This window comes from Polypterus senegalus, chromosome 12 (genome assembly GCF_016835505.1).
Source record: "Polypterus senegalus isolate Bchr_013 chromosome 12, ASM1683550v1, whole genome shotgun sequence".
Classification (NCBI taxonomy): domain Eukaryota; kingdom Metazoa; phylum Chordata; class Cladistia; order Polypteriformes; family Polypteridae; genus Polypterus; species Polypterus senegalus.
This window is the reverse complement of record NC_053165.1, coordinates 123,431,604-123,456,668: the sequence shown is the minus strand read 5'-3', so window position 1 is coordinate 123,456,668 and position 25,065 is coordinate 123,431,604. Positions and strand designations below refer to the sequence as shown.

Below are 25,065 nucleotides of genomic sequence, written 5' to 3'. Positions count from 1 at the left end.
TCATACTAGTGTATACTATATACCTAACAAGTTTATAAATCACTTTAGCTAACAGGATGCCTTCCTCAGTTGGCCTCACATTTGAGAAAGACTTAAAATAGTAATCATAACAACACAGAACTGTGAACTTCAAAGGCATATCCAACACTAAAGTTTATTTTTAGGATACTTCATATACAGTTAGGTCCATAAATATTTGGACAGAGACAACTTTTTTCTAATTTTGGTTCTGTAAATTAACACAATGAATTTAAAATTAAACAACTCAGATGCAGTTGAAGTGCAGGCATTCAGCTTTAATTCAGTGCATAAAAATGTGAGGCAACTAAAGCATTCTTTTTAACACAATCCCTTTATTTCAGGGGCTCAAAGGTAATTGGACAAATTAAATAACTGGAAATACAATGTTCATTTCTAATATTTGGTTGAAAACCCTTTGCTGGCAATGACAGCCTGAAGTCTTGAACTCATGGACATCACCAGATGCTGGGTTTCCTCCTTTTTAATGCTCTGCCAGGTCTTTACTGCAGCGGCTTTCAGTTGCTGTTTGTTTGTGGGCCTTTCTGTCTGAAGTTTAATCTTCAACAAGTGAAATGCATGCTCAATTGGGTTAAGATCAGGTGACTGACTTGGCCATTTAAGAATTTTCTACTTCTTTGCTTTAATAAAATCCTGGGTTGCTTTGGCTGTACGTTTTGGGTCATTGTCCATCTGTATCTTAAAATGCCGCCCAATCAATTTGACTGCATTTAGCTGGATTTGAGCAAACAGTATGTTCCTGAACACCTCAGAATTTATTCGGCTGCTTCTGTCCTGTGCCACATCATCAATAACACTAGTGTCCCAGTGCCACTAGCAGCTATGCACGCCCAAGCCATCACACTGCCTCCACCGTGTTTTACAGATGATGTGGTATGCTTTGGATGATGAGTTGTTCCACGCCTTCTCTATACCTTTTTTTTGCCATAATTTTGGTAGAGGTTGATCTTGGTTTCATCTGTCCAAAAAATGTTTTTCCAGAACTGTGCTGGCTTTCTTAGATGTTCTTTAGTAATGTCCAATCTAGCCTTTCTATTCTTGAGGCATATGAGTGGCTTGCACCTTGCAGTGCACCCTCTGTATTTACTTTCATGCAGTCTTCTCTTTATGGTAGACTTGGATATTGATATGTCTACCCCCTGGAGAGTGCTGTTCACTTGGTTGGCTGTTGTGAAGGGGTTTCTCTTCACCATGGAAATGATTCTGCGATCATCCACCACTGTTGACTTCCGTGGACATCCAGGTCTTTTTGCACTACTGAGTTCACCAGTCCTTGCTTTCTTTCTCAGGATGTACCAACCTGTAGATTTTACCACTTGTAATATAGCAATTTCTCGGATGGGTTTTTTCTGTTTTGCAGTTTAAGGATGGCTTCTTTCACCTGCAGGGAGAGCTCCTTTGACCACATGTGGTCTGTTCACAGTAAACACCACACCTCAAATCAACTCCAGGCCATTTATCTGCTTAATTGATAATGACATAATGACGGACTTGCCCACACCTGCCCATGAAATAGCCTTTGAGTCAATTGTCCAATTTCTTTTGAGTCTCTGAAATGAAGGCATTGTGTTAAAAAATGCTTTAGTTGCCTCACATTTTAATGCAATCGTTTTGTTCAACCCACTGAATTAAAGCTGAAAGTCTGCACTTCAACTGCATCTGAGCTGTTTCATTTAAAATTGTTTTGTGGCAATGTACAGAACCAAAATTAGAAAAAAAGTTGTCTCTGTCCAAATATTTATGGACCTAACTGTATAAGGTGCTTATTAAAAAAAAAAAACGGTATGCATTATGTATAATTTATGATCTACAACATATCTGATATGGGATACAGGCAGGCATAAAGCATCAACACAGGGTACATTTATGCACACATGTTCACAGGAACTACGAGTTCTTTCAAAAAACTAAAGAAATGCTGTTAAGTTGACTGACATCTTTAAATTGAATTGTCTGATGTAGCTTATAGAGTTGGTTATGAGTTTGCCAGCATCTCTGCCTCAGCTGCTTCCTATCTTTTTTCCCACGTTGATCAATTAATTAGCTTTCAGTTTATCAGATTAGGAAAATAGATTGATAATTAAATGTTTCAGTTCATACACTAGTTGCACTAAATACGGTATGATAACATGTTAGTGGATTTGGAAAGCTTAGATATTTTATGCCTGTGCAAAACTCCATGAAATACAAAATATTCTTCTGCATAGTTGAAAATTATTGGTGATCTATTAACAGATGTCAGCATGATCATAGAATTAATTTCCAATTTGCTTGACACCACTGGAATTAGAACAAATTAGGAAAGCCTATATAAAGCAGGACAATAAAATACATTTCCTTTTACCAAATTCTTTAAAAAAAAAACTAGCTTCAAATCGTTGGACCTGTAAAGAAAAATGTAAAAGTACAAAAGAGACTTGCACCAGCTGTATTAAACTATTCAATGACAATATGAAAATGGCCTTTATTAAATGTTACCAAGTGTGCACCACTGTTTATTTTGTCTCTATATGCAAACATAAGAGGGGTAATTAATTACAGGTAATCTCTGAAGATGAATAACCATAATTCCAAGCTTTCTGAGCCTAACAGAGATTTGGAAGCAGTCAAGAATGGCAATTAATAATGCCTCATCTCAGTTAATCATCAGACCATGGTCCCAGGCATTACATTATGCAGGCCTTATAGAGTGTTAAAAGTACTGATATAAGGGGCATTACAGACATCTACAGCAGATCTTAATCTCACTGCACAGTATATTTCTCAAAAATTTTATTTATGTCAGGTTGGCAGGGTGAAAAATCCTATTAACTTGATCCTGAACAGTCCTTGGATGATGTGTTCTGAATAATTAGTTAAAACTTGAACTTATCTGGCAATGATAAATTCTGTCAATGCTACAGGAAAGTTAACATTGCAATCCATAGAAAGATATGCTAAACAGTGGCCATGCACGGTCGTGGGAATATCATGTCACAGCTTTCAAGGAGGGCTGCACTTCAGTATACTGAAAACTGGCTGTAAATGAATCCAAGAATTTGATGGATATACGGATGGATGGATGGATGGATTCATGGGAAAATAACTGCCTTCTCGAAAACCACTAACAATGCTACAAGTATTTATTCAATTATGAGTATTATTATTGCATCAAAAATATATCCATACAAACCTTTTTGTTTTCCCAGGAATCTAAGGGCTGATATTTCTGAGAAAGTGCAGCCACCCAAAAATATGACAAACATTAATCTGCTAGACTGTGGTTTGGGCTTAGCCTCACCAGCGCCACCTCCACCTGCTATGGAAAAGACAAAATATTAGTGAGAATAAAAGCATAAACAAGAAAAACAAGCAATAATAACAGCATTACACATTTTCTGTCACAGCAAACTAAGGTGCATATAAAAATGCAGTAATCTCTAGAACTCAGGATTATAATGATACAATATGCTGATGAGCTGTACAAATATGGATTTCTTAGTCTTTAAATATTGTGAAGTGAACACTATAAAATATAAGATTTTACTGAAAAAATGACTGAAGGGTTAAAATGAATCAGGATTGGAACATAGCACCCATAGTCCTAATGGTTAATTAAATAGAGAGTTTTAAATGTTCTGTGATGTTTTTATAGAAAGTTGTTTTGTGTTACTTGAGACAATACTATGTTCTCACAAATTATATACAGTGCATAAGGCTTACAAGTGCAAGTGTACTTTATAAGAATAAACTCAAGTGAATTGAAATATATTTGATGCCGTTGTCTTACAGCACCCGACTCAAGTATACTATATATGGAGTTTATAATTTCTTTCTTTGCCTATATGGGTTTTTTTCTTGCCATTCTTCCCCTCCCCACAACTTATGTGTTGTTTATCAAAATGGTTGTGTAGCTTATTAGTTGAATAATCTAACACCCACAACTCTGTATGTATGTAATCATCTTGAGAATCATCTTACGTAATACAACTGTTCAACCAACAGTCATAATTAATCAAGTATATATTAAATAAATTCCAGTGGTGTAGTGTTGTTGTAGTGTCTAATAAACATATATATGCCTTTTCAATTGAATCTTAGATTTCAATAAATAAGGGGAGTTTCTTAAAACTTACATTAAATAATGACATATTCTGTCAAATTAGTGCAATTCCTGAACTGTGAATTATCAAACATATTTACAGGGCAAAAACACAACAGAACTGCCACAATCGCTTAACATGCAAGAATATTTGCAGTTAAATACTGAACAGGATCAAATGCCTAATCATGCAAGTACATGAGGAAGAGTAAGGATGCTTAGTGGTTTGATGGTGGCTAGAGACCAGAACAGAGCAAGAGGGAAAACAGCATAAAGACATAAAGATATTCTTGGTAAAAAAAGGGCCAAATTGTGGTCAATGTGGTCAACCATGGCCTTACATTGCAAAAGACTAGGCAAAGAAGTACTATCTGGTGTTGGCTGGTCTACTGTGTTCTCCAAAGATTCCAGAAGGAAAACAGTGGTGTAATCAAATAATGCAATAATTCTTAATGTTATTTTCCACTTGCAGTTATTACAGTAAGTTAATACATTTATCAAAATCACAAAGAATATATGGACTATGCTGTACAGAACTGAGCGGCTACCTAATGCTGGTGGCATTCCCACCTCAACAAGAGGACAAACTCTGCAATATGATGATTGCAAATTATTTATCAGATGTGGATAGTCCAGAGTGCAGTTACAGAAGTTAATTGCATCTTCCAAAACATCAACTCTTGTCAGCCTCGCCAAAACAGGTAAGAGTGTTGAAGAGACATTATTTGACAATGAAACAACGTTAAAAGCCTTTTGATAGGAAATATGAGAGAGTAAGGGGACTGCAGGACCAGTGTATATAGGTAAATGATTGGTGTACACCACACTGTACTACAATTTGTGATGCAACATCTTTCAGTATGGCTTGTATATACAGTTAGGTTCATAAATATTTGGACAGAGACTTTTTTCTAATTTTAGTTCTGTACATTACCACAATGAATTTTAAATGAAACAACTCAGATGCAGGTGAAGTGCAGACTTTCAGCTTTATTTCAGTGGGTTGAACAAAAAGACTGCATAAAAATGTGAGGCAACTAAAGCATTTTTTTAACACAATCCCTTTATTTCAGGGGCTCAAAAGTAATTGGACAAATTAAATAACTGGAAATACAATGTTCATTTCTCAGGCATCTGATCAGGATGCCTCCTGGACGCCTCCCAGGTGAGGTGTTCCGGGCACATTCAACTGGGAGGAGGCCCCGGGGAAGACCCAGGACACGCTGGCGGGACTATGTCTCCCGGCTGGCCTGGGAACGCCTTGGGATTCTCCCAGAAGTGCTGGAAGAAGTGGCCGGGGAGAGGGAAGTCTGGGCCTCTCTGCTTAAGCTACTACCCCCGCGACCCGACCCCGGATAAGTGGAAGAGGATGGATGGATGGACAATGTTCATTTCTAATACTTGGTTGAAAACCCTTTGCTGGCAATGACAGCCTGAAGTCTTGAACTCATGGACATCACCAGATGCTGGGTTTCCTCCTTTTTAATGCTCTGCCAAGCCTTTACTGCAGCGGCTTTCAGTTGCTGCTTGTTTGTGGGCCTTTCTGTCTGAAGTTTAGTCTTCAACAATTGAAATGCATGCTCAATTGGGTTAAAATCAGGTGATTGACTTGGCCGTTCAAGAATTTTCCACTTCTTTGCTTTAATAAACTCCTGGGTTGCTTTGGCTGTACGTTTTGGGTCATTGTCCATCTGTATCATAAAATGCCGCCTAATTTTGTATCTTCATTGCTTTAGGGAGTCACGGAACTGGAATAAAGTGAAACTTTTCATGACTGTATAAATGAGGCTATTTTCATTCTTGCCCAGAACATAAGTTGTGGCGAAATTGTCATAGGCCACCAAGTCATTGCGTGGAACCTTGCAATGCTGAAAAGCGTGCTCATGACATGTGCCAATATTCAGTTTATTAAAGAAACATTATTTGTCAGTGTTAGCAAAATTTAGTAAATCCAGAAATTTGAAATTTGTGAGTTAAGGAGCATGCTGACAGTGCCCAACTGACATTTTGACAATATGTCTATGCATTTTGGCTGTCACAGTTTAAACAAAGTGTAAGGTCATTTTTGTGGCACTCACTTATTCATTCTTGGAATTATTTGTTTTTGAGACACGAGTTATGGTCTTTGGCAGCTCAACCATATTGTTGTGCAGTAGCGCTATATAAATGTAATGAATTATTATTATTATTATTACCATAAAAACTGCTTTGAGAAATGCCGTCACGGTAACGATAATGTTAAAAATGTTTCTGGATATGTGTCAAAACAATTGAGAAAAACTGCAAAAAAGCTAATTTTAAACAGAAAAAAACACAGGGAAAAAAAGAATGTTAGAAGGAATTTCTTAATAACTATTTAGCTTTCTCACCTGTAACTGCAAACTCGTTTCCATTAAGCATTCTTGCAACCTCCTCTAGGCCATTCCAGCCATCTCGTTCCAGAACCTAAGTGATAGTTGGGTAAGTATAATTGGAGAAATAGATTTAGGTATATAACAAAACAAACAATCTTATGGCATCTTAGTATTGTGTATACTGACTGATAAAAATGGTATCTATGAAGTCCTTCTTTGTCAAACCAAGGTAGCAGGTAATACTTCACACAAACTCAAGTAACGCTAATTAAAAGAGCTTGGCTGTTAGGAAAACGTCAGTACACCAAACATACACAAGGATAATGTAAGCTCCTCACAGACGCCACCTCTCCTTGGCATTCAGTTATGGCTCATATGCTTATCTTGATTTAGGAGTATTCACTGGTAGTTAAACATAGCATAATAAAGCTACAAAACCAGAAAACACAACAAACAAAGCACAATAACTCTCAGAAACACATACAAACAAATGATTCCCAACTTCTGACCCTTTTAAGCCAATTTAAACAACATGAGGTAGCCTTCAGGAGTGGTGTGGACTCCATTCACAGAGAGCAAAAAATATAATTATATTTAAAAGGAACAGTACACAATTACAAAATTACATATAAAATCAACACAAATAACTTAGACATGAAAAATAATAAATGAAAATTAACAAAAACAACTATAAAACATAAAATACACATAACTTCAAATAAATGCGTAATACACACTACATGATGATGTAATACTTAAAATTATAGAAAAGTATATTCATTGTACACAGATCATTTATATATTTTTTTATTTTACTGTAACCCTTCATTAGTTTCATCCTTAAATAGGGTGTCCTTTATAACCCTATCACTTGTAAGGGACTATTTTTTGTGTGCTGGCCTTTAGTTTTGTTTGCACTAGGTTTGCCTTTTAGGCAAAATCTATTTTGTCTTTTTCTCTGCCTTGACATTTTATGCTTCTTTCCATGAATATTCCTAACAAATGTTTAATTATTCAAGGAACTTTGAGTTTATTTGGGCCAGCAGTAAGTTTTTGTTTTTGTTTTCTCAGATCTCTTGGTTTGATATTTGTGAAATGTATAACCTGTGTGTGTGTGTAGCCTGTGAAACCTGCAAACCTCCCTTTTGTGTTTGGGACTAGGCTGTTTGGGCTGAAGCCTACTCAGTAGGCACAGACCTTCATTGTGTCAGCAACTACAACACTAAGTAGGATTACAGAGTCAGTAGCCAGTACCTGACATGATAAACCCCCAAAAAAAGACTAAAAACCACCCACACCACTTTGCTCATACTCAACATAATCCAAATATCAATTTTCAAATATCAAAACACAAAAAATCTAAATTCAAAATTACTGAAGAAAAAACAAAAAATCCAAATACTATAACTCTAACATCCAAACAGAGGCACAAGCTAGAAAAATAGCAAAATGCTCAAAAGCTCTAAGTGATAATAAACTACACACAAGAAAATACAAAGGAAGTACAGAACACAACTACAAAGAGTGACTACCAGGACAATGTTGCCGTGGCAGAAGATGTTTTAAATGAGGTAATTACTAATTTAATTAAGGCAACACTTAAGACCTCAGACAAGGGAGCAGGGATACATTCTAAAAAATGACAACAAAACAGAATAGAAATCCTGTCAGTACTGTTTTGAAAACTAAAACAAATTGAGTAGTTGTACGTGTTCATGTAAAGCATCACAGTTTTGCATGAAGTTGTATTGAGCTACTTTGGCCCTCCAGTGCAAGTCAAGAAATAATGCACACTAATTCTGGGTTTTCATGGTGAAGTGGAAGTCAAATACAGTCATGGCCGAAATTATCGGCACCCCTGGAATTTTCCCAGAAAATGCACCATTTCTCCCATAAAATTGTTGCAATTACAAATGTTTTGGTATACACATGTTTATTTCCTTTATGTGCATTGGAACAACAGAAAAAAAAGAGAAAAAAATGCCAAATCTGACATAATTTCGCACAAAACCCAAAAACTGGGCTGGACAAAACTATTGGCACCTTCAACTTAATATTTGGTTGCATGCCTTTGGAAAAAATAACTGAAATCAAGCGCTTCCTATAACCATCAACAAGCTTCTTACATCTCTGAACTAGAATTTCCTACCACTCGTATTTTGCAAACTGCTCAAGGTCTCTCAGATTTGAAGGGCGCCTTCTTACAACACCAATTTTGACACCTCTCCATGGAATTAGATCCGGGCTCATTGCTGGCCACTTCAGAACTCTCCAGCGCTTTGTCTTCAACCATTTCTGGGTGCTTTTAGAGGTATGTTTGAGGTCATTGTCCTGCTGGAACACCTATGACCTCTGACGCAGACCCAGCTTTCTGACACTGGGCCCTACATTGCGCCCCAATATCTTTTGGTAGTCTTCAGATTTCATGATGCCTTGCACACAGTCAAGGCATCCAGTGTCACAGGCAGCCAAACATCCCCAAAACATCTTAGAACCTCCTCCATGTTTGACTGTAAGAATTGTGTTCTTTTCTTTGTAGGCCTCATTCTGTTTTCTGTAAACAGTAGAATGATGTGCTTTACCAAAAACCTCTACCTTGGTCTCATCTGTCCACAAGATGTTCGCCCAGAAGGATTTTGGCTTCCTCAAGTACATTTTGGCAAACTCCAGTCTGGCTTTTTTATGTTTCTGTATCAGCAGTGGGGTCCTTCTGGCTCTCCTGCCATAGCGTTTCATTTTGCTCAGATGTCGACGAATAGTTTGAACTGACACTGTTGCACTCTGAGTCTGCAGAACAGCTTGAATATGTTTTGAAGTTGATTGGGGCTGTTTATCCACCATTCGGACTATCCTTCGTTGCAGTCTTTTATCAATTTTTCTCTTCCGTCCACGTCCAGAGAGATTAGCTACAGTGCCAAGTGTTGTGAACATCTTGATTATGTTGCACACAGTGGACAAAGGAACACGAAGAACTCAGGAGATGGACTTATAGCCTTAAGATTGTTGATATTTTTTCATAATTTTTTTTCTCAAGTCCTCAGACAATTCTCTGCTCTTCTTTCTGTTCTCCATGCTTAGTGTGGCACACTCAGATACACAACAGAAAGGTTGAGTCAACTTTTCTCCATTTTAAATGGCTTTAGATGTGATTGCTATATTGCCAGCACCTGTTTCTTGCCACAGGTGAGTTCAAATGAGCATCATATGCTTGAAATATAAAAAATTTACCCACAATTTTGAAAAGGTGCCAATAACTTTGTCCAGCTCAATTTTTGAGTTCTGTGTGACATGATGTCAGATTTGGCTTTTTTTGTCTGTTTTTTGTGTTGTTCCAATGCACATAAAGGAAATAAACATGTATATACCAAAACATTTGTAATTGCAACAATTTTCTGGGAAAATTCCAGGGGTGCCGGTAATTTTGGCCATGACTGTTTATTCTGTTTTATATTTCTCAAAATCAGGCCTGAAATGAACTGTAGGTGAAAACCAAGATTAAAGAACTGATGTTACATGTGTTTGAACTATACAAACTTTTGTTATATTACTTGCTGCTGTGTTCTTAATTAACAGTGGAGCAGGAAGTGAATAACACAGTATATTAATGTCAATTTGTCTTATAAAATATGTGAACTTACTCTTTTGCAAGTGGCTTAATTTTAGTAATTTTTTAAGTGAAAAAAGTAGTGAGAAATTGTGTTGTTCCATATGTTTGTTTAAGATCAGCCACTGACTTGATATGCAACTCAGAATAAGTGATTTACTGTAACTTACACCAGTTCGAGAAATATCTTAACACCCATACCAGTACATTGTGCCCCATAAAGCAGCTTAAGATGGTGATATATGCAAAGCACATATCAACTGGAAAATAACTTCTAATGATTTAATTAAATAAATAATTAATTACACAAGTTAATAGATTATACTGAAACTACAGTATTTTTCTCTCACCTGTTCTATTAGTTTACAGCTCAAAGGAATGTAAGCTCCACTAAATATATAGGCCATATCTGGTGGGGAATGCAGGTCATATTCCTCATTAGACTTTGGAATCTGAAAACCAAATTACAGTTTAACATTTCCTCAGAAGAATTTCAAATATTTTAGATTCTCTGTCATTTTATGTTAAACACATAAAACGTTTTCATCATTTTCTCTCCTTCTGAAAGTCCAAATAAAAAAATATAAAAACAATAATGACAATTTTATGTTCTAGAGCTATGTTATAATATTTAGACTTGTTCACATACTGAACAGTCCCCTCTGCTTCAGACTGCACATTTATAGGATATTCATCTTTACTATTCAACTCTCTCAGTAATTAACACTATCAACAGTAGTGATCCCATGAGCTATTCATGGAGGAAGCAATGGAGGTCTAAGTGCTGAATATGACAGTAATACAAAGTGGTACTCAAACACAGCCTAGTATCAGTAAACAATTATGCATAGTTAGATATACATTCTTTTTCACTCCAAAAACCGCAAGAGAACCTTGAAACCACCCACTCTTCCAAACCATGGCAGAAGAAATTTAACTGCACTACATTTTCATTCAAGTTCTCCACATATGGGGTTTAATTAATAAAACAGTCAATACAGACTATTGAGATGATGTCATCATTCTTAGAGAAACAGGAACTTAAAATACATAGAAGAGCTGCAATGAAGCAAATTTTAAACAGAAAAAACACAGGAAATAAAAAGAATGTAAGAAGGAATACTAAATTTATCCAAAACAAACATTCTGGTAGTCTGCCAATATTAATGTAGAGAAATAATAGCATGAATAAATGAAAGACTATTAAAAGCTATAAAGAAGGGTATACTGGCCTCCCAGGAGTCAAGTGTGAGACTATACAATCAGTTATTTCCCTCCATGTAGCAATGAATAAGCTCCAATGGAATTTGTACTGCATCATGTTTTTTCTATTTAAAATGTCATTAATCAGGTTGCTGTATTTATATGCCATCTACTGGAATCAAAGATGGAATGCATTTCATCAGTACATGCAACAAACACCTTGGAATGGGCATGTCAAGAAAGATGCCCTTAAAGGAGGGTTAAGTTCATATCAATAAGATAACGCTTCTGCATTTAGATTTAAATTTTAGACCAATAAATTATGGACTAAATTAAAATACACCTCTTTGAATAACTAATAATAATATAATGTCATTTACTTTTGAAATAAATAAAATTAAGAACACATTTCTTAATAAATATTTTGCTTTCTCACCTGCAAACTCATTCCATTAAGAATTCAGACAGACAGATGGAAAATTAAGTAGTAATGTAAATTTACTCTACTATAAGAACACCTAAGGATTGCTATTTAAATAGGAGCTTGAATTTTTAAACTTGGGAAATGGTAGATATAAATTTCCATTTTATATGCATACAAGGAAATGTGCACAAATACTTTAAAAATTACATTTCCACAGGGACAAAAGAAAACAGAAATTAAGTAGCAGACACTTGAAGTGAGAAACTTATAACAAACAAAATTCAACCATGGTTATGGGGTGATGTTTAGAGCGCTGGAATCAGACAACAAGAAGAGGGATGTCAGTACACAATCTATACTTTGGACTATTTGGTTTATATTTTGCATAAATTCTTATTTCTTCTATTTTTCTCATTAAAAGACGTATTTTTAAAGATCTGAGAAATTAATTATGGGTCACTTCTGCACATTACCCTGAAAAAAAGAATTAACAATTAACCTATATAACACATATAAAAATTAGGAATACAACGATGATACAGCAATATTGAAGATCATGCACACATTTACATTTATCAGTTGAATCTATTTTAGCCTTTTGGGCAAAAAATATACAAAAACATATATACCCACCAGGGTCAGCTTCTTACTTAATGCGCGAAAATTGCTCTTTTTTGCCAAAGATGAAAATGCATCTGTTAACTTTCCTAGGATGAAAATAAGAGTATGCTATCCAAAACTACATTAAAAAGCATTTATTTATTCAAATGTAAACAGCTATTACATACAACTATATTTTTCAGTAGAGCTTTATGTATAAAAAAACCCCAACTCCCAACAACTTCATCATACCAAGTTCTTCTGGTTTACTTTTAGCTATGGCTGTACCATGCCAATCTACATACCTACAGCTTTGTCAGCAACTAGTTTTCCCACAGTACTCTCCATGGCAGTGAATGTCTCTCCAGGTTGCTGCTCAACCAAAAGTCCCATCTGACGTAAGTTGGCAAAAGTAAGGACATGTTCTATTCCATAACTCTGATGTTAAGGAGAAGAAAAATGCTTACTAAAAGAGGCCATTGAATTTCATTGATGCCTACAACAATTGTGGCATAATACTTTATATGTACACACCTGTAGGTATTGGGATTTAAGGGACCGATAATCTTTAGAAACCAAACCTGGAAATATTTAAACAGATGTATATTATTTACCAAAATTCACTTTAGATATTACACTAAAGCATGTTTGATTTTTATTTTGAATAATACTTACCATTCTCAGTCAGAGAAAGTAGACACAGTAATCTCAAACTCTCAATCATAGAAATCTGTTAAAAGAAGCATTAAACTCCTTTATATGGGAACAACATGCTACTGTTTACAAAAATGTATTACATCTCATACCTCATCACTCAGAATAAGCTTACATACAGTACAGGACAAAAGTTTGGACACACCTCTTCATTCAATGTGTTTTCTTTATTTTCATGACCATTTACATTGGTAGATTCTCACTGAAGGCATCAAAACTATGAATGAACACATGTGGAGTTATGTACTTAACAAAAAAAGGTGAAATAACTGAAAACATGTTTTATATTCTAGTTTCTTCAAAATAGCCACCCTTTGCTCTGATTACTGCTTTGCACACTCTTGGCATTCTCTCGATGAGCTTCAACAGGTAGTCACCTGAAATGGTTTTCACTTCACAGGTGTGCCCTATCAGGGTTATTTAGTGGAATTTCTTGCTTTATCAATGGGGTTGGGACCAGCAGTTGTGTTGTGCAGAAGTCAGGTTAGATGGACGATCATTTATTTTTCAACAGGACAATAACCCCAAACACACCTCCAGGCTGTGTAAGGGGTATTTGACCAAGAAGGAGAGTGATGGAGTGCTGTAAATGGTCATGAAAATAAAGAAACCACATTGAATGAGGAGGTGTGTCCAAACTTTTGGCCTGTACTGTATGCTGACCAGCTTCCAATAAATAAATAAATCTTCAGGATTTTTCCATAAATTGGAAATAAGATGTAAATACACACAGCAGAATCAAAAATAAAGAAAAATACTTGCACAAAAATATTTAAAAACTGTTTAAAGTAACTCCTAATCTAAAATTATTCTAACAACTATTAGCTGAACTAAGACATAGGCTTAGATAACCATGCAACCTATGTTTATATCTATTTGTATTTGCATTTTAAGATACTTTTAAAAATTCACTTAAAAACAAAAAGAATAGCTTGTAAGCAGTGAAAGCCAGCAAGGTTAAACATCCAAAAATAAACATATAAAGACGTCATATTAAGTTTATATGTTTTAAAGAACATTGGTATTTATTCATTTTCAGCATTTGTTCAAGTATTTGTCTAGGAATAGCTGGCACCTGCACATATATGCATACTGTGACGAACGGTTGGGTCCCATGCCCGGCCGGGATGCCCCTGCTGCTTATGTTCCGGGGGAGCAACCATGGGCAGCCCAATACCTCCCCCGGGACGCTTGATGGCATCCTCCCTGGCCGACGGTGATTCCCCAACCTCCCGCAGGGCTCCATGGGATTTGGAGTCCTCCACAGCCTGGTTGGGGCCCGGGCTGACCGCTAGGGGGGGCTGCCTGGTTTCAACACCCCGGCTGGTAGTCAGCCCCACCCAGAAGTGCAACTAGGACCAGGTGGTCAAACACCTGGAACGCCTCCGGGTAGGCTATAAAAAGGGCCAACCACCACCACTCGAGGAGCCAGGGTCGGGAGGAGGAGGACTACGGTTGAGGAGGAGTGGTGGTAAAAAGGAGAAAGGATTGTTGGTGCTTGTGATAAGTGCTTATGGACTGTGTATTGCCTGTAGGTCACGGGAAAGACGTGTGCCCACGCGTGAAGAAAATAAAAATGTGGCTTGAACATCTTGTTGGGCTTAAAGGAGCTGCTCTTAACTGGTTCAGGTCATATTTAACTGGTAGACATTTTTGCAGTGACTTTAAATTCCTCTTTTTCGTCTACTGCTCCTCTTAAATATGGTGTTCCTCAGGGATCCATTTTGGGTCCTATTTTATTCTCTATATACTTTCATCCTATTGGAGTGATTTTTAGGAAATTTAACATTTCTTTTCACTGCTATGTGGATAATACACAGGTTTATATCCCTGTCTGCAACTCTGCAATAAATCAACTCCACAACTGTCTTTCTGAACTAAGATCCTGGATGGCTAATAATTTTCTTGATCTGAATCAAAATTAAATGGAGGTGCTTATAGTGGGTCCATCAGCTAAAGCCCAAATTGGTCTTGACCTTCTCAGCTCCTTTTCTGTCTTTTGCAAACCTCAAGTCTGCAATCTAGGTTTTATCTTTGACAGTAACCTCTCTTTTGAGAAACAAGTAAATTCTGTAGTCAAGAGTTGCTTTTTCCAGCTTCATCTATTAGGTAAAATCAAGCCTTTTTATCTTCTAGGGATCTTGAGAAAGCTACTCATGATTTTTTTTTTTCTCGCCTTGATTACTGCAACTCTTCCTATTCCAGGATTAGCAAATCCCTAATACACAGGTTACAGTTGGGCCAGAATGCTGCCGCTCACTTTCTGGTTGAAGTAAGAAAGTATGACTATGTTTCTCCTATTTTAGCTGCTTTACACTGGCTGCCTGTCAGTTTTCGAATTGATTTTAAAATCTTGTTGGTAGTTTTTAAATCTTTACATGGGCTTGCTCCTGCCTATTTATCTGAATTGTGTGTTTTACACCAGCCATTCAGAGTGCTTACATCTTCTAGTCAGTTGTCTCTTGTTGTCCCTTGTACCAAGTGTAAAACCAAGGGGCAGGGCTTTTGCAGCTGCTGCTCCTCGCCTGTGGAAGTCTTTACCTCATCATATAAAGAAGTCGTCTACAATTGAACTGTTCAAAACAAGATTAAAGACTCATTTCTATTCACTTGCATTCCGTGACCTTCAGTAATACTGATGGTTTCCTCATTGTGATTATGTAACATTACTTCTATTTATTTTATTTATGTTCATATACTTTATTTCTACTTATGTTATGTTATTTGTTTGTTTTCTTTTATTCTATTATTGTGAAGCACTTTGGCCACAGCATTCCTATGTTGTTTTAAATGTGCTATATACTGTAAATAAATTGACATTGACATTGACTTAGAAGTCAGTCGTCATCTGTAAATATACAATCTCTTCTATTGAATAGAATTCTTTTATTGCTAATGTATGGTACAATGAAATTCAATATGTAAATCTTCCATAAACTTATTTTCCTATAAAATGGTAAAAATATCAACAACAATAATAATATTATTATTAATAATACAATAAAAAAACAATGAAAATATACAATATGAAAGCATAAGTGGCTCAGGTTTTGCAATATTACAATTGTAGTGCAAGTTTACAGTGAGGTAATTGTACTTATAAGTACAAACAGTTCTACCGGGAGCATTTGATGGACTGATTGAGTGAATTTGTAGCCCTTGGGATGAAACTGTTTCTGAACCTCGAGGTCACTACAGGAAAAGCTCTGAAATGTTTGCCAAATGAGAGAAGTTCAAATAGAATGTGCCCATGGCTGAGGCAGCAAGTGCCAGAAGCTGTATATCAATAATTCTCTCTGCTCTTGACATAATCTGCTATAGAGCTTTCCTATTAGCTGCTGTATAGCTGTGATTCCGCACTTAGATGCAGTGGGCTTAAAATACTCTGAGTGGTATTCTGAGTGGTGCACCGAGAGTAACAATGCTAAAGTAGCTACGGTATTTGGAATAGTTTGGCTATTCCGTGCACCATTATGTGATTACAGGTTGATTACAATCAGATGCCTTAAATTAATATATGATATGCAGTTCATTTCAGTGTATTTGATAGAGCTGCGTCAAGGATGTGAATCTAAAAAATGAAGGGAAACCATACAGGAACAGTAGCACTGCTTTGATGCTGGGTGCCGCCAGTTTGCAAAACTGAACTGAAAAGTTGCGTACGCAATGTTTTGAGCTGGTGTGAGAATGTGTGTGGCTTTACGTTTAAGTTTAGTTTTTATACATTGTAATGTGAGTGTGGAAACGGACATACAGAACATTTTTGAGCGTATGCACCGTTTATCCACGAGGCCCCTGGAATCAATTACTAGTATTTAAAAAACTGTATAAGACTGCCATTACATTCCTTATGAAAACTTTTACTCTATGTGAGAATTATTTGCTAAATTATAGATACTTGTATCTTGTCTTAGATTTTGCTAATATTAAAGCTTTTTTAACTTAATCATTAACATTACAAACATCTTCACATCTTAAAAGTAAGCTCATCTAATTATTTTGATTCCCTTACTTAATTATTTTTCTTTCTTATGTTGCCTATATTCTCACTAGACTAATAGAGATACAGAAACCAACCAACCAACATGTAGACTGTGGTAATATCTTACTGTACATACAGTGGGATGCAAAAGTTTGGGCAACCTTGTTAATAGTCATTATTTTCCTGTATAAATCGTTGGTTGTTACGATAAAAAATGTCAGTTAAATATATCATATAGGAGACACACACAGTGATATTTGAGAAGTGAAATGAAGTTTATTTGATTTACAGAAAGTGTGCAATAATTGTTCAAACAAAATCAGGCAGGTGCATAAATTTGGGCACCGTTGTCATTTTATTGATTTCAAAACTTTTAGAACTAATTATTGGAACTCAAATTGGCTTGGTAAGCTCAGTGACCCCTGACCTACATACACAGGTGAATCCTATAATGAGAATTTAAGGGGGTCAATTGTAAGTTTCCCTCCTCCTTTAATTTTCTCTGAAGAGTAGCAACATGGGGGTCACAAAACAACTCTCAAATGGCCTGAAGACAAAGATTGTTCACCATCATGGTTTAGGGGAAGGATACAGAAAGCTGTCCCAGAGATTTAAGCTGTCTGTTTCCACAGTTAGGAACATATTGAGGAAATGGAAGACCACAGGCTCAGTTCAAGTTAAGGCTCGAAGTGGCAGACCAAGAAAGATTTCGGATAGACAGAAGCAACGAATGGTGAGAACAGTCAGAGTCAACCCACAGACCAGCACCAAAGACCTACAACATCATCTTGCAGCAGATGGAGTTACTGTGCATCGTTCAACCATTCGGCGCACTTTACACAAGGAGATGCTGTATGCAAGAGTGATGCAGAGGAAGCCTTTTCTCCGCCCACAGCACAAACAGAGCTGCTTGAGGTATGCTCAAGCACATTTAGAAAAGCCAGCTTCATTTTGGAATAAGGTGCTGTGGACTGATGAAACTAAAATTGAGTTATTTGGGCATAACAAGGGGCGTTATCCATGGAGGAAAAAGAACACAGCATTCCAAGAAAAACATCCTGACACCTACAGTAAAATATGGTGGTGGTTCCATCATGCTGTGGGGCTGTGTGGCCAGTGCAGGGACTGGGAATCTTGTCAAAGTTGAGAGACGCATGGATTCCACTCAGTATCAGCAGATTCTGGAGACCAATGTCCAGGAATCAGTGACAAAGCTGAAGCTGCGCCGGGGCTGGATCTTTCAACAAGACAACGACCCGAAACACTGCTCAAAATCCACTAAGGCATTCATAATTGAAAATCTGTGGTGTGAGTTAAAGAGAGCTTGTCCATGCTCGGAAGCCATCAAACCTGAATGAACTAGTGATGTTTTGTAAAGAGGAATGGTCCAAAATACCTTGAACCACAATCCAGACTCTCATTGGAACCTACAGGAAGTGTTTAGAGGCTGTAATTTCTGCAAAAGGCGGATCTACTAAATATTGATTTCATCTCTTTTTTGTAGTGCCCAAATTTAAGCACCTGCCTGATTTTGTTTGAACAATTATTGCACACTTTCTGTAAATCCAATAAACTTCATTTCACTTCTCAAATATCACTGTGTGTGTCTCCTATATGATATATTTAACTGACATTTTTTATTGTAACAACCAACGATTTATACAGGAAAATAATGACTATTAACAAGGTTGCCCAAACTTTTGCATCCCACTGTACTTTAGGACACCCTCCTCTGACCAACAAAACTCCCTCTTCCCTCCTACCTCTGCCAAAATCTCCCAACCTCTCAATCTCCCGTCCTCGGTCAAAATCTCGCTTTCTTCTGACATGAAACAGGAAAAAACAAGCACTGAAATGGGATATAGTACTTGTCAAGCACTTTTACAATGAAGGCACTTAACCTAATTTTTTACATCCACGCAATTAACATAAAGGGGGTATGCATCTTTAGTATTTGCTATGCTACACATTTTAATTTTGTATTTATATAGGAAGGAATGTATTTTAGACAGCAAACACTTTTTCCCCTGTATTCTTTATTTTTTAAATAACCTGAGCTACATTACCGTTACATACTATGTCATTATATTTAAATAGCTTTTATTTAAAATTAGTATCTTTGTTTTTTTTTATAAGTTAAACATGAATTAATGTGTAAAATGATGAGGCTTACTTCCTAAATATTTAATTATTGTTGATTTTTCCATTTCCTATTATTAATTTCTGGGTGCTCTTTAAGTAGTACGTTTTACATTTTTGTATTTAAATAAAGTGCATCCTGTGCAAGTATTACAAAATAGTTAAAATGCAGTAGGCAGGTATGTTTAATATAGTCTCTGTCATGACTGCATAGGCCACATTTAAAAATGTTCGACTTCAAATTTATTGTCAAGTGAACATTATTCAATAAAGCTCTTCATTACATGTCTTCTACAGACCACTAAAACACACACCAGCACATGCAATAGTTGTTTATGTAATTTTAGAGGAGACTATACAACTACTGAAGTCCATCTGTCCATCATCCAACCCGCTATATCCTAACTACAGGGTCATGGGGGTCTGCTTGAGCCAATCCCTGCCAACACAGGCAGGGAGGCAGCCCACCGCAGGGCACACACACTAGGGACAATTTAGAATCACCAATGCACCTAACCTGCATATCTTTGGACTGTGGAAGGAAACCCACACAGACACGGGGAGAACCCGAGAAGTGAACCCAGGTCTCCTAACTGCGAGGCAGCAGTGCTACCACTGCACCACCGTGCCTCCCAAATACTGAAGTATTCATCAATATTATATCTTTATTCAGAAATGTTTTAATTTAAAAATGCAAGTGGAAGAAATAAATATATTTTTTGTCCTGTTTTTTCACATTACAATCTTGATTTAAAATGGATTTTCATTCAGATTTTATGTAATGGACTTAACAATATAGTCCAAATTATTGAAGTGGAATCAAAACAAAACATATTCATCTCATCTGCTATGAAGCCCTTAAATAAGATTTAGTCCAACAAATTAAGTTCAAAAGTCACATAATTAGTTGATTAGAGTCCACCTGTGTGTAATCAAAGTGTCACACAATCACTCACAGGATGTTTATATAAACAGACCTGTTCTTAAAGGCCCCTGACTCTGTAACTATGCAAGCAACATGAACAGCAAGTAGCACTCAAAACAGGTAAGAGACAAAGCCACTGCTTAAAGAAAAAATAAGAAAACAAGTTTAGTTTAACAAGCAGCATGTGACTACAATATGTGACTAGATGAGACTAAAATTGAACTTTTTGGATGTCATTAAAAATGTCATGTGTGGCACAAACCCAGCATTTCCCATCACCCTGAATATACAATTCTCAGAATGAAGCATGGTGGTGTCTGCATCCTGCTGTGGGGATGTTTTGCATCAGATGGTACTAAACGCAGGTTAATTCTTGAGGAAAACTTGTTTCTGCCTGCCACAGTTTTGACAGTGGGAAAAAGGTTCACTTTCCAGTAGGACAATGACCTTAACAGCACTGCTACAGCTACAGTGGAGTGGTTTATAGGGAAACATTTAAAAGTCCTCAAATAGCCAAGTCAAAGCCAATCTCAATCCACTTGAGATTCTGTGGCATGACTTGAAAATTGATGTACACCAAAGCACTCCATCTAAATTAAAGGAGTAGAGGCAGTATTGGCTTGTGGAATAGTTAGATATGCTAAGCTAACAGAGGCATTGCCCAAGAGACTTGCAGCTGTAATTGCAGCAAAAGCGGGCTCTACAAAATATTAACTTGGGTGGGAGAGGGTAGGACCTATAAACCTCCTGATTTCTGTTTTTTTGTCCTAATTATTGTTTGTGTCACAATAAAAAATATTTTGCACCTTGAAAGTGGAATGCAGGATGTGTAAATCAAATGGTGTTAACACCCTAAAAATCTATTTTAATTCCAGTTTGTAATGTGACAAAAGAGGACAAACACCAAGAGGGCTGAATACTTTCAAAAGGCACTGCATCTTTCTTTTAAAACTGGCAAAATCATAATACTGATTTAATTGTTATTTTCAATACTTATGCAAATTTGGGCAAACCCTCCAAAGGAACCCACACAAGCACAGGGAGAACATGCAAAACCCATTAACTGCACACAGGGAGGACCAAGGACACAAACCCTGGTCTCCATACTGACAGGCAGCAGTGTTACCACTGCACCACTATACCACAGCCATAAAATCCTTTTCCTCCATGCTCTACATTCCTGGACACCCATTTGGTTTAGGATTCCCTCTTCTCATGTCATCTGCCACTACCACCAACTATAATTTTTTTAGTCTCGCTCTGAACCACATAACTTTAGCCTTCTTTACCGTCCACCTCTTTACCCAACCATTCTCTGCCTTTCACTCAACATGCCAAACAAGCTTAATTTGTGTGCCCTCAAAACAACACCCATCACCTCCATACCAAGTCTTTCTCTCAATCTGGAATTTGTCTTCTTCTTACTCTGTAACGCTAAATAGATCCATTTTCTTCTTATCACTTAAAAAAAAATTGTTGAATAACAAGATGTTCCTTTAGAAGCTGCATGGTGGTTGATGTTTTATTGCACAGTATAGTGCATGCATTTTTCTCCTTGTTTTCCAGTTTTGCTCCATATTCCAAAGTCTTGTGTATTATACAAAATGCCAATTCTAATTTGTGCAAGTATGGGTGTATACATAATTGGCCTCTTAGATTGAGAAGCAGCCTGTCTGGGGATGTGTTTCATGCTGCTGGGATTGGTCTCAAAGGACCGTGAATTGGATACTTTTGGGCTGAGAATATTATGCTCTTTTTTAACTACGGCACTTTCTCCATGAAACCCTGAATTTAAAAAGCAGGTTACAGAATGGATGGATAGACTTTTCTTTTTTAGCATTATCCCATAAAATTGTTTACTTTTTGTAGCATATTGTGAAGTGTCATTTATGATTGTGTTTATTTTAAAAATCACTACATTAAATATACCAGCTCAAATTATGTATTTGTCTAATTATGTGTTATAACTTTTATGAGAAGCATCTTAATATTGGGCGGTATAGTGGCGCAATGGAAGTGCTGCTGCCTCGCAGTAAGGAGACCTGGGTTCGCTTCCTGGGTCCTCCCTGCGTGGAGCTTGCATGTTCTCCCCATGTCTGCGTGGGTTTCCTCCGGGTGCTCCGGTTTCCTCCCACAGTCCAAAGATATGCAGGTTAGTTGCTTTGGCGATCCTAAACTGTCCCTAGTGTGTGCTTGGTGTGTGGGTGTGTGTGTGTGCCCTGCAGTGGGCTGGCAACCTACCCAGGGTTTGTTTCCTGCCTTGCGCCCTGTATTGGCTGGGATTGGCTCCAGCAGACACCCGCGACCCTGTAGTTAGGATATAGTGGGTTGGATAATGGATGGATGGATCGTGTGTACTGGACCCCATTCCCCAGCACACTACTTAAATCCTGCTTTCTTGCCATAATCCCAACAGTTACAATAATAATAAACTCATCCCTCGACACTGGGTTTGTACCACTCACTTTTAAAATTGCTTCTGTAACCCCAATGTTAAAAAAAGTCTGGTCTTGATGCTGACAATCTTAACAATTTCCGGCCTATTTCCCAATTACCTTTCCTGTCAAAAGTTCTTGAGCGTAGTTCTGCTGCTTTGCAGTAAGGAGACTTTGGAAGAGTGTGGGTTCGCTTCCCGGTTCCTCCCTGTGTGGATAGCACTTTGAGTACTGAGAAAAGCGCTATATAAATGTAATGAATCATCATCATCCCAACTCACCAATTACTTGATCTCTAATAACTTGATGAAACCCTTTCAGTCTGGTTCCAGGGCGCGGCACAGCTGTGAAACTGCTCTGCTATGGGTAACCAATGATTTGCTTATGGCAGCAGACTCTGGACAAACCAGCATATTAATTCTGTTAGACTTCAGTGCAGCATTTGACACTGTCAGACATGACATTCTACTGTCCAGAATGGAGAATATGCTGGGTATCTCTGGCACTGCTCTCCAGTGGTTCAAGTCCTATCTGACTGATAGGCAAGTTTGTTAGTCTTGGCAACAGCAGATCCAACACAGCGCCAGTCACATAAGGAGTTCCTTAGGGCTCTGTCCTCGGCCCTCTTCTCTTCTGTATTTATATGTTTCCCCTTGGCCATATTATTCGTAGCTATAGACTAGGTTATCATTTTTATGCAGATGATACTCAACTCTACTTCAATGTTAAAAGTGGAACTTCATCAGAGCTTTCTCAGCTCACAACCTGCCTTAGTGAAATTAAAACCTGGATGGAGCAGAACTCTTTAAAATTAAATTATAACAAAACTGAACTCCTGCAAATTGCGACTAAAATGCAACTTAATAAAATTAGCTCTTTCCCAGTTCATCTTGGTGGTGATCTTATCAGACCTGCCTCTACTGTAAAGAATGTTGGTGTCATTTTTATTCGTCCCTTTCTTATTCCGCCCACATAAATCACATTAAGAAACTTTCTTACTTTTACCTCCGTCACATATCCCGTGTTCGCTCATTCCTCTCCTTCTCTAATGCTGAGAAACTTGTCCATGCTTTTATCACATCCCGCATCGATTATTGTAATTTCCTACCGGCAGGTGCCCCTTCTAATCTTATATCACAGCTCCAGCTTACTCAAAACTCAGCTGCAAGAGTCCTTACTCGAACCAGCAGCAGCGAGTACATCACACCCATCCTGCTCCGCCTTCACTGGATTCCTGTGTCTTACAGAATCGAATATAAAATCTTACTAATAACCTACAAAGCCTTAAATAACCTCGTGCCAAACTACATCAGTGACCTTCTCCATCACTATATGTGCCTGCCTGCCCACTAAGGTCCTCTGATTCTGGAAATCTAGTGCCCCACACTAATCTACACTCCATGGGTGACAGGGCCTTCAGCTGTATAGCGCCCAGACTCTAGAATGACCTACCGAAATTAATTATATCAGCTGACTCCATGAATTCTTTTAAAAAACAACTCAAAACTCATCTGTTCAGGAAGGATTTTACCTATACTTGACTTTATTACCCTTCTCTCAGTTTACCTCTATGTCAAGATGCTCACGTAACCTGTATGTTAGGCTTTTTTTACATTACTGTTGTAATGTTCTTTATTTATTTATCTGGTTTTGTACAATGCTATATACTGTATACCCTGACGTTCTTTCTTATATTCTGTAAGTGCCTTGAGTATGGGAAAGGCACTATATAAATAAAATGTATTATTATTATCATTATTATTATTATTGCAATATGTGAATAGCTTCATGAATTATTTAAAATGAAGAAATATTCTGTTCTTAAATATACAATATCTCTCTATTATAAAAAAATAATCTTGGGAGGGAGACGAGGAAAACGAGACGTTATCTTCTCGGAAGACACTTTGAAGTCCCGCAAGACTACTTACATGAAACACCCTACTTATAAACAAATTCTCAGAGACACTTTAACGCCCCGCAAGACAAAGAGATGAGATAAAAGTACAGATGCTGTACAGGCTTTTAAATGATCGTTGCGTAGCAAAACACACAGATGGCGCAGCATGTCACAAGCAGCAGTAGCTGCTGTTCAGGCTTTTAAATGATCAATGCGCAGCACGACATGCCGATCACGCAGCATGCCACAAGTAGCAGCAGCTGCTGTACAGGCTTTTAAATGATCAACACGCAGAGCAACATGCAGATCACGCAGCACGCCACAAGCAGCAGCAGCTTCTGTACAGGCTTTTAAATGATCAACGTGCAGCGTGACATGCAGATTATGCAACACGGCACTAGCAGCCCGGGGGGGGGTTGGGGGAATAACTCATTCACTACAGCTTTATTACTGGCAAATATCAAGAAATAAAAAATGAATGAAATGAAAATAATCTCTTTAAATTGTATATCTGGATAACCAAGCCCGGGGGATGGCGAGAAAAGCGAGCAGGGGGCAGAAACCCCAGTATCATTTAAGAAGCACTCCAAATTTAAATAATAAATAATAACATTATACATGTATCTGTTTATGTGTACTCTGAATTTCCCACATCATATGATTTT

The 25,065-nt window shown here is 37.3% G+C and overlaps 1 protein-coding gene across 3 annotated transcripts in view; it reads right to left on the bottom strand.

Moving 5' to 3' along the window:
- Positions 1 to 25,065, bottom strand: part of vps33b (VPS33B late endosome and lysosome associated) — a 114,931-nt gene that overhangs the window by 4,258 nt on the left and 85,608 nt on the right. For all 3 annotated transcript variants that reach the window (XM_039773359.1, XM_039773357.1, XM_039773358.1), the window contains exons 17-23: positions 12,981 to 13,035; positions 12,840 to 12,886; positions 12,611 to 12,743; positions 12,339 to 12,412; positions 10,429 to 10,530; positions 6,490 to 6,565; positions 3,212 to 3,337 (exon numbers count right to left, since the gene is read on the bottom strand). In XM_039773359.1, coding sequence (XP_039629293.1) covers positions 3,212 to 3,337; positions 6,490 to 6,565; positions 10,429 to 10,530; positions 12,339 to 12,412; positions 12,611 to 12,743; positions 12,840 to 12,886; positions 12,981 to 13,035 — 613 coding nt within the window. The remainder of the gene's footprint in view (positions 1 to 3,211; positions 3,338 to 6,489; positions 6,566 to 10,428; positions 10,531 to 12,338; positions 12,413 to 12,610; positions 12,744 to 12,839; positions 12,887 to 12,980; positions 13,036 to 25,065) is intronic.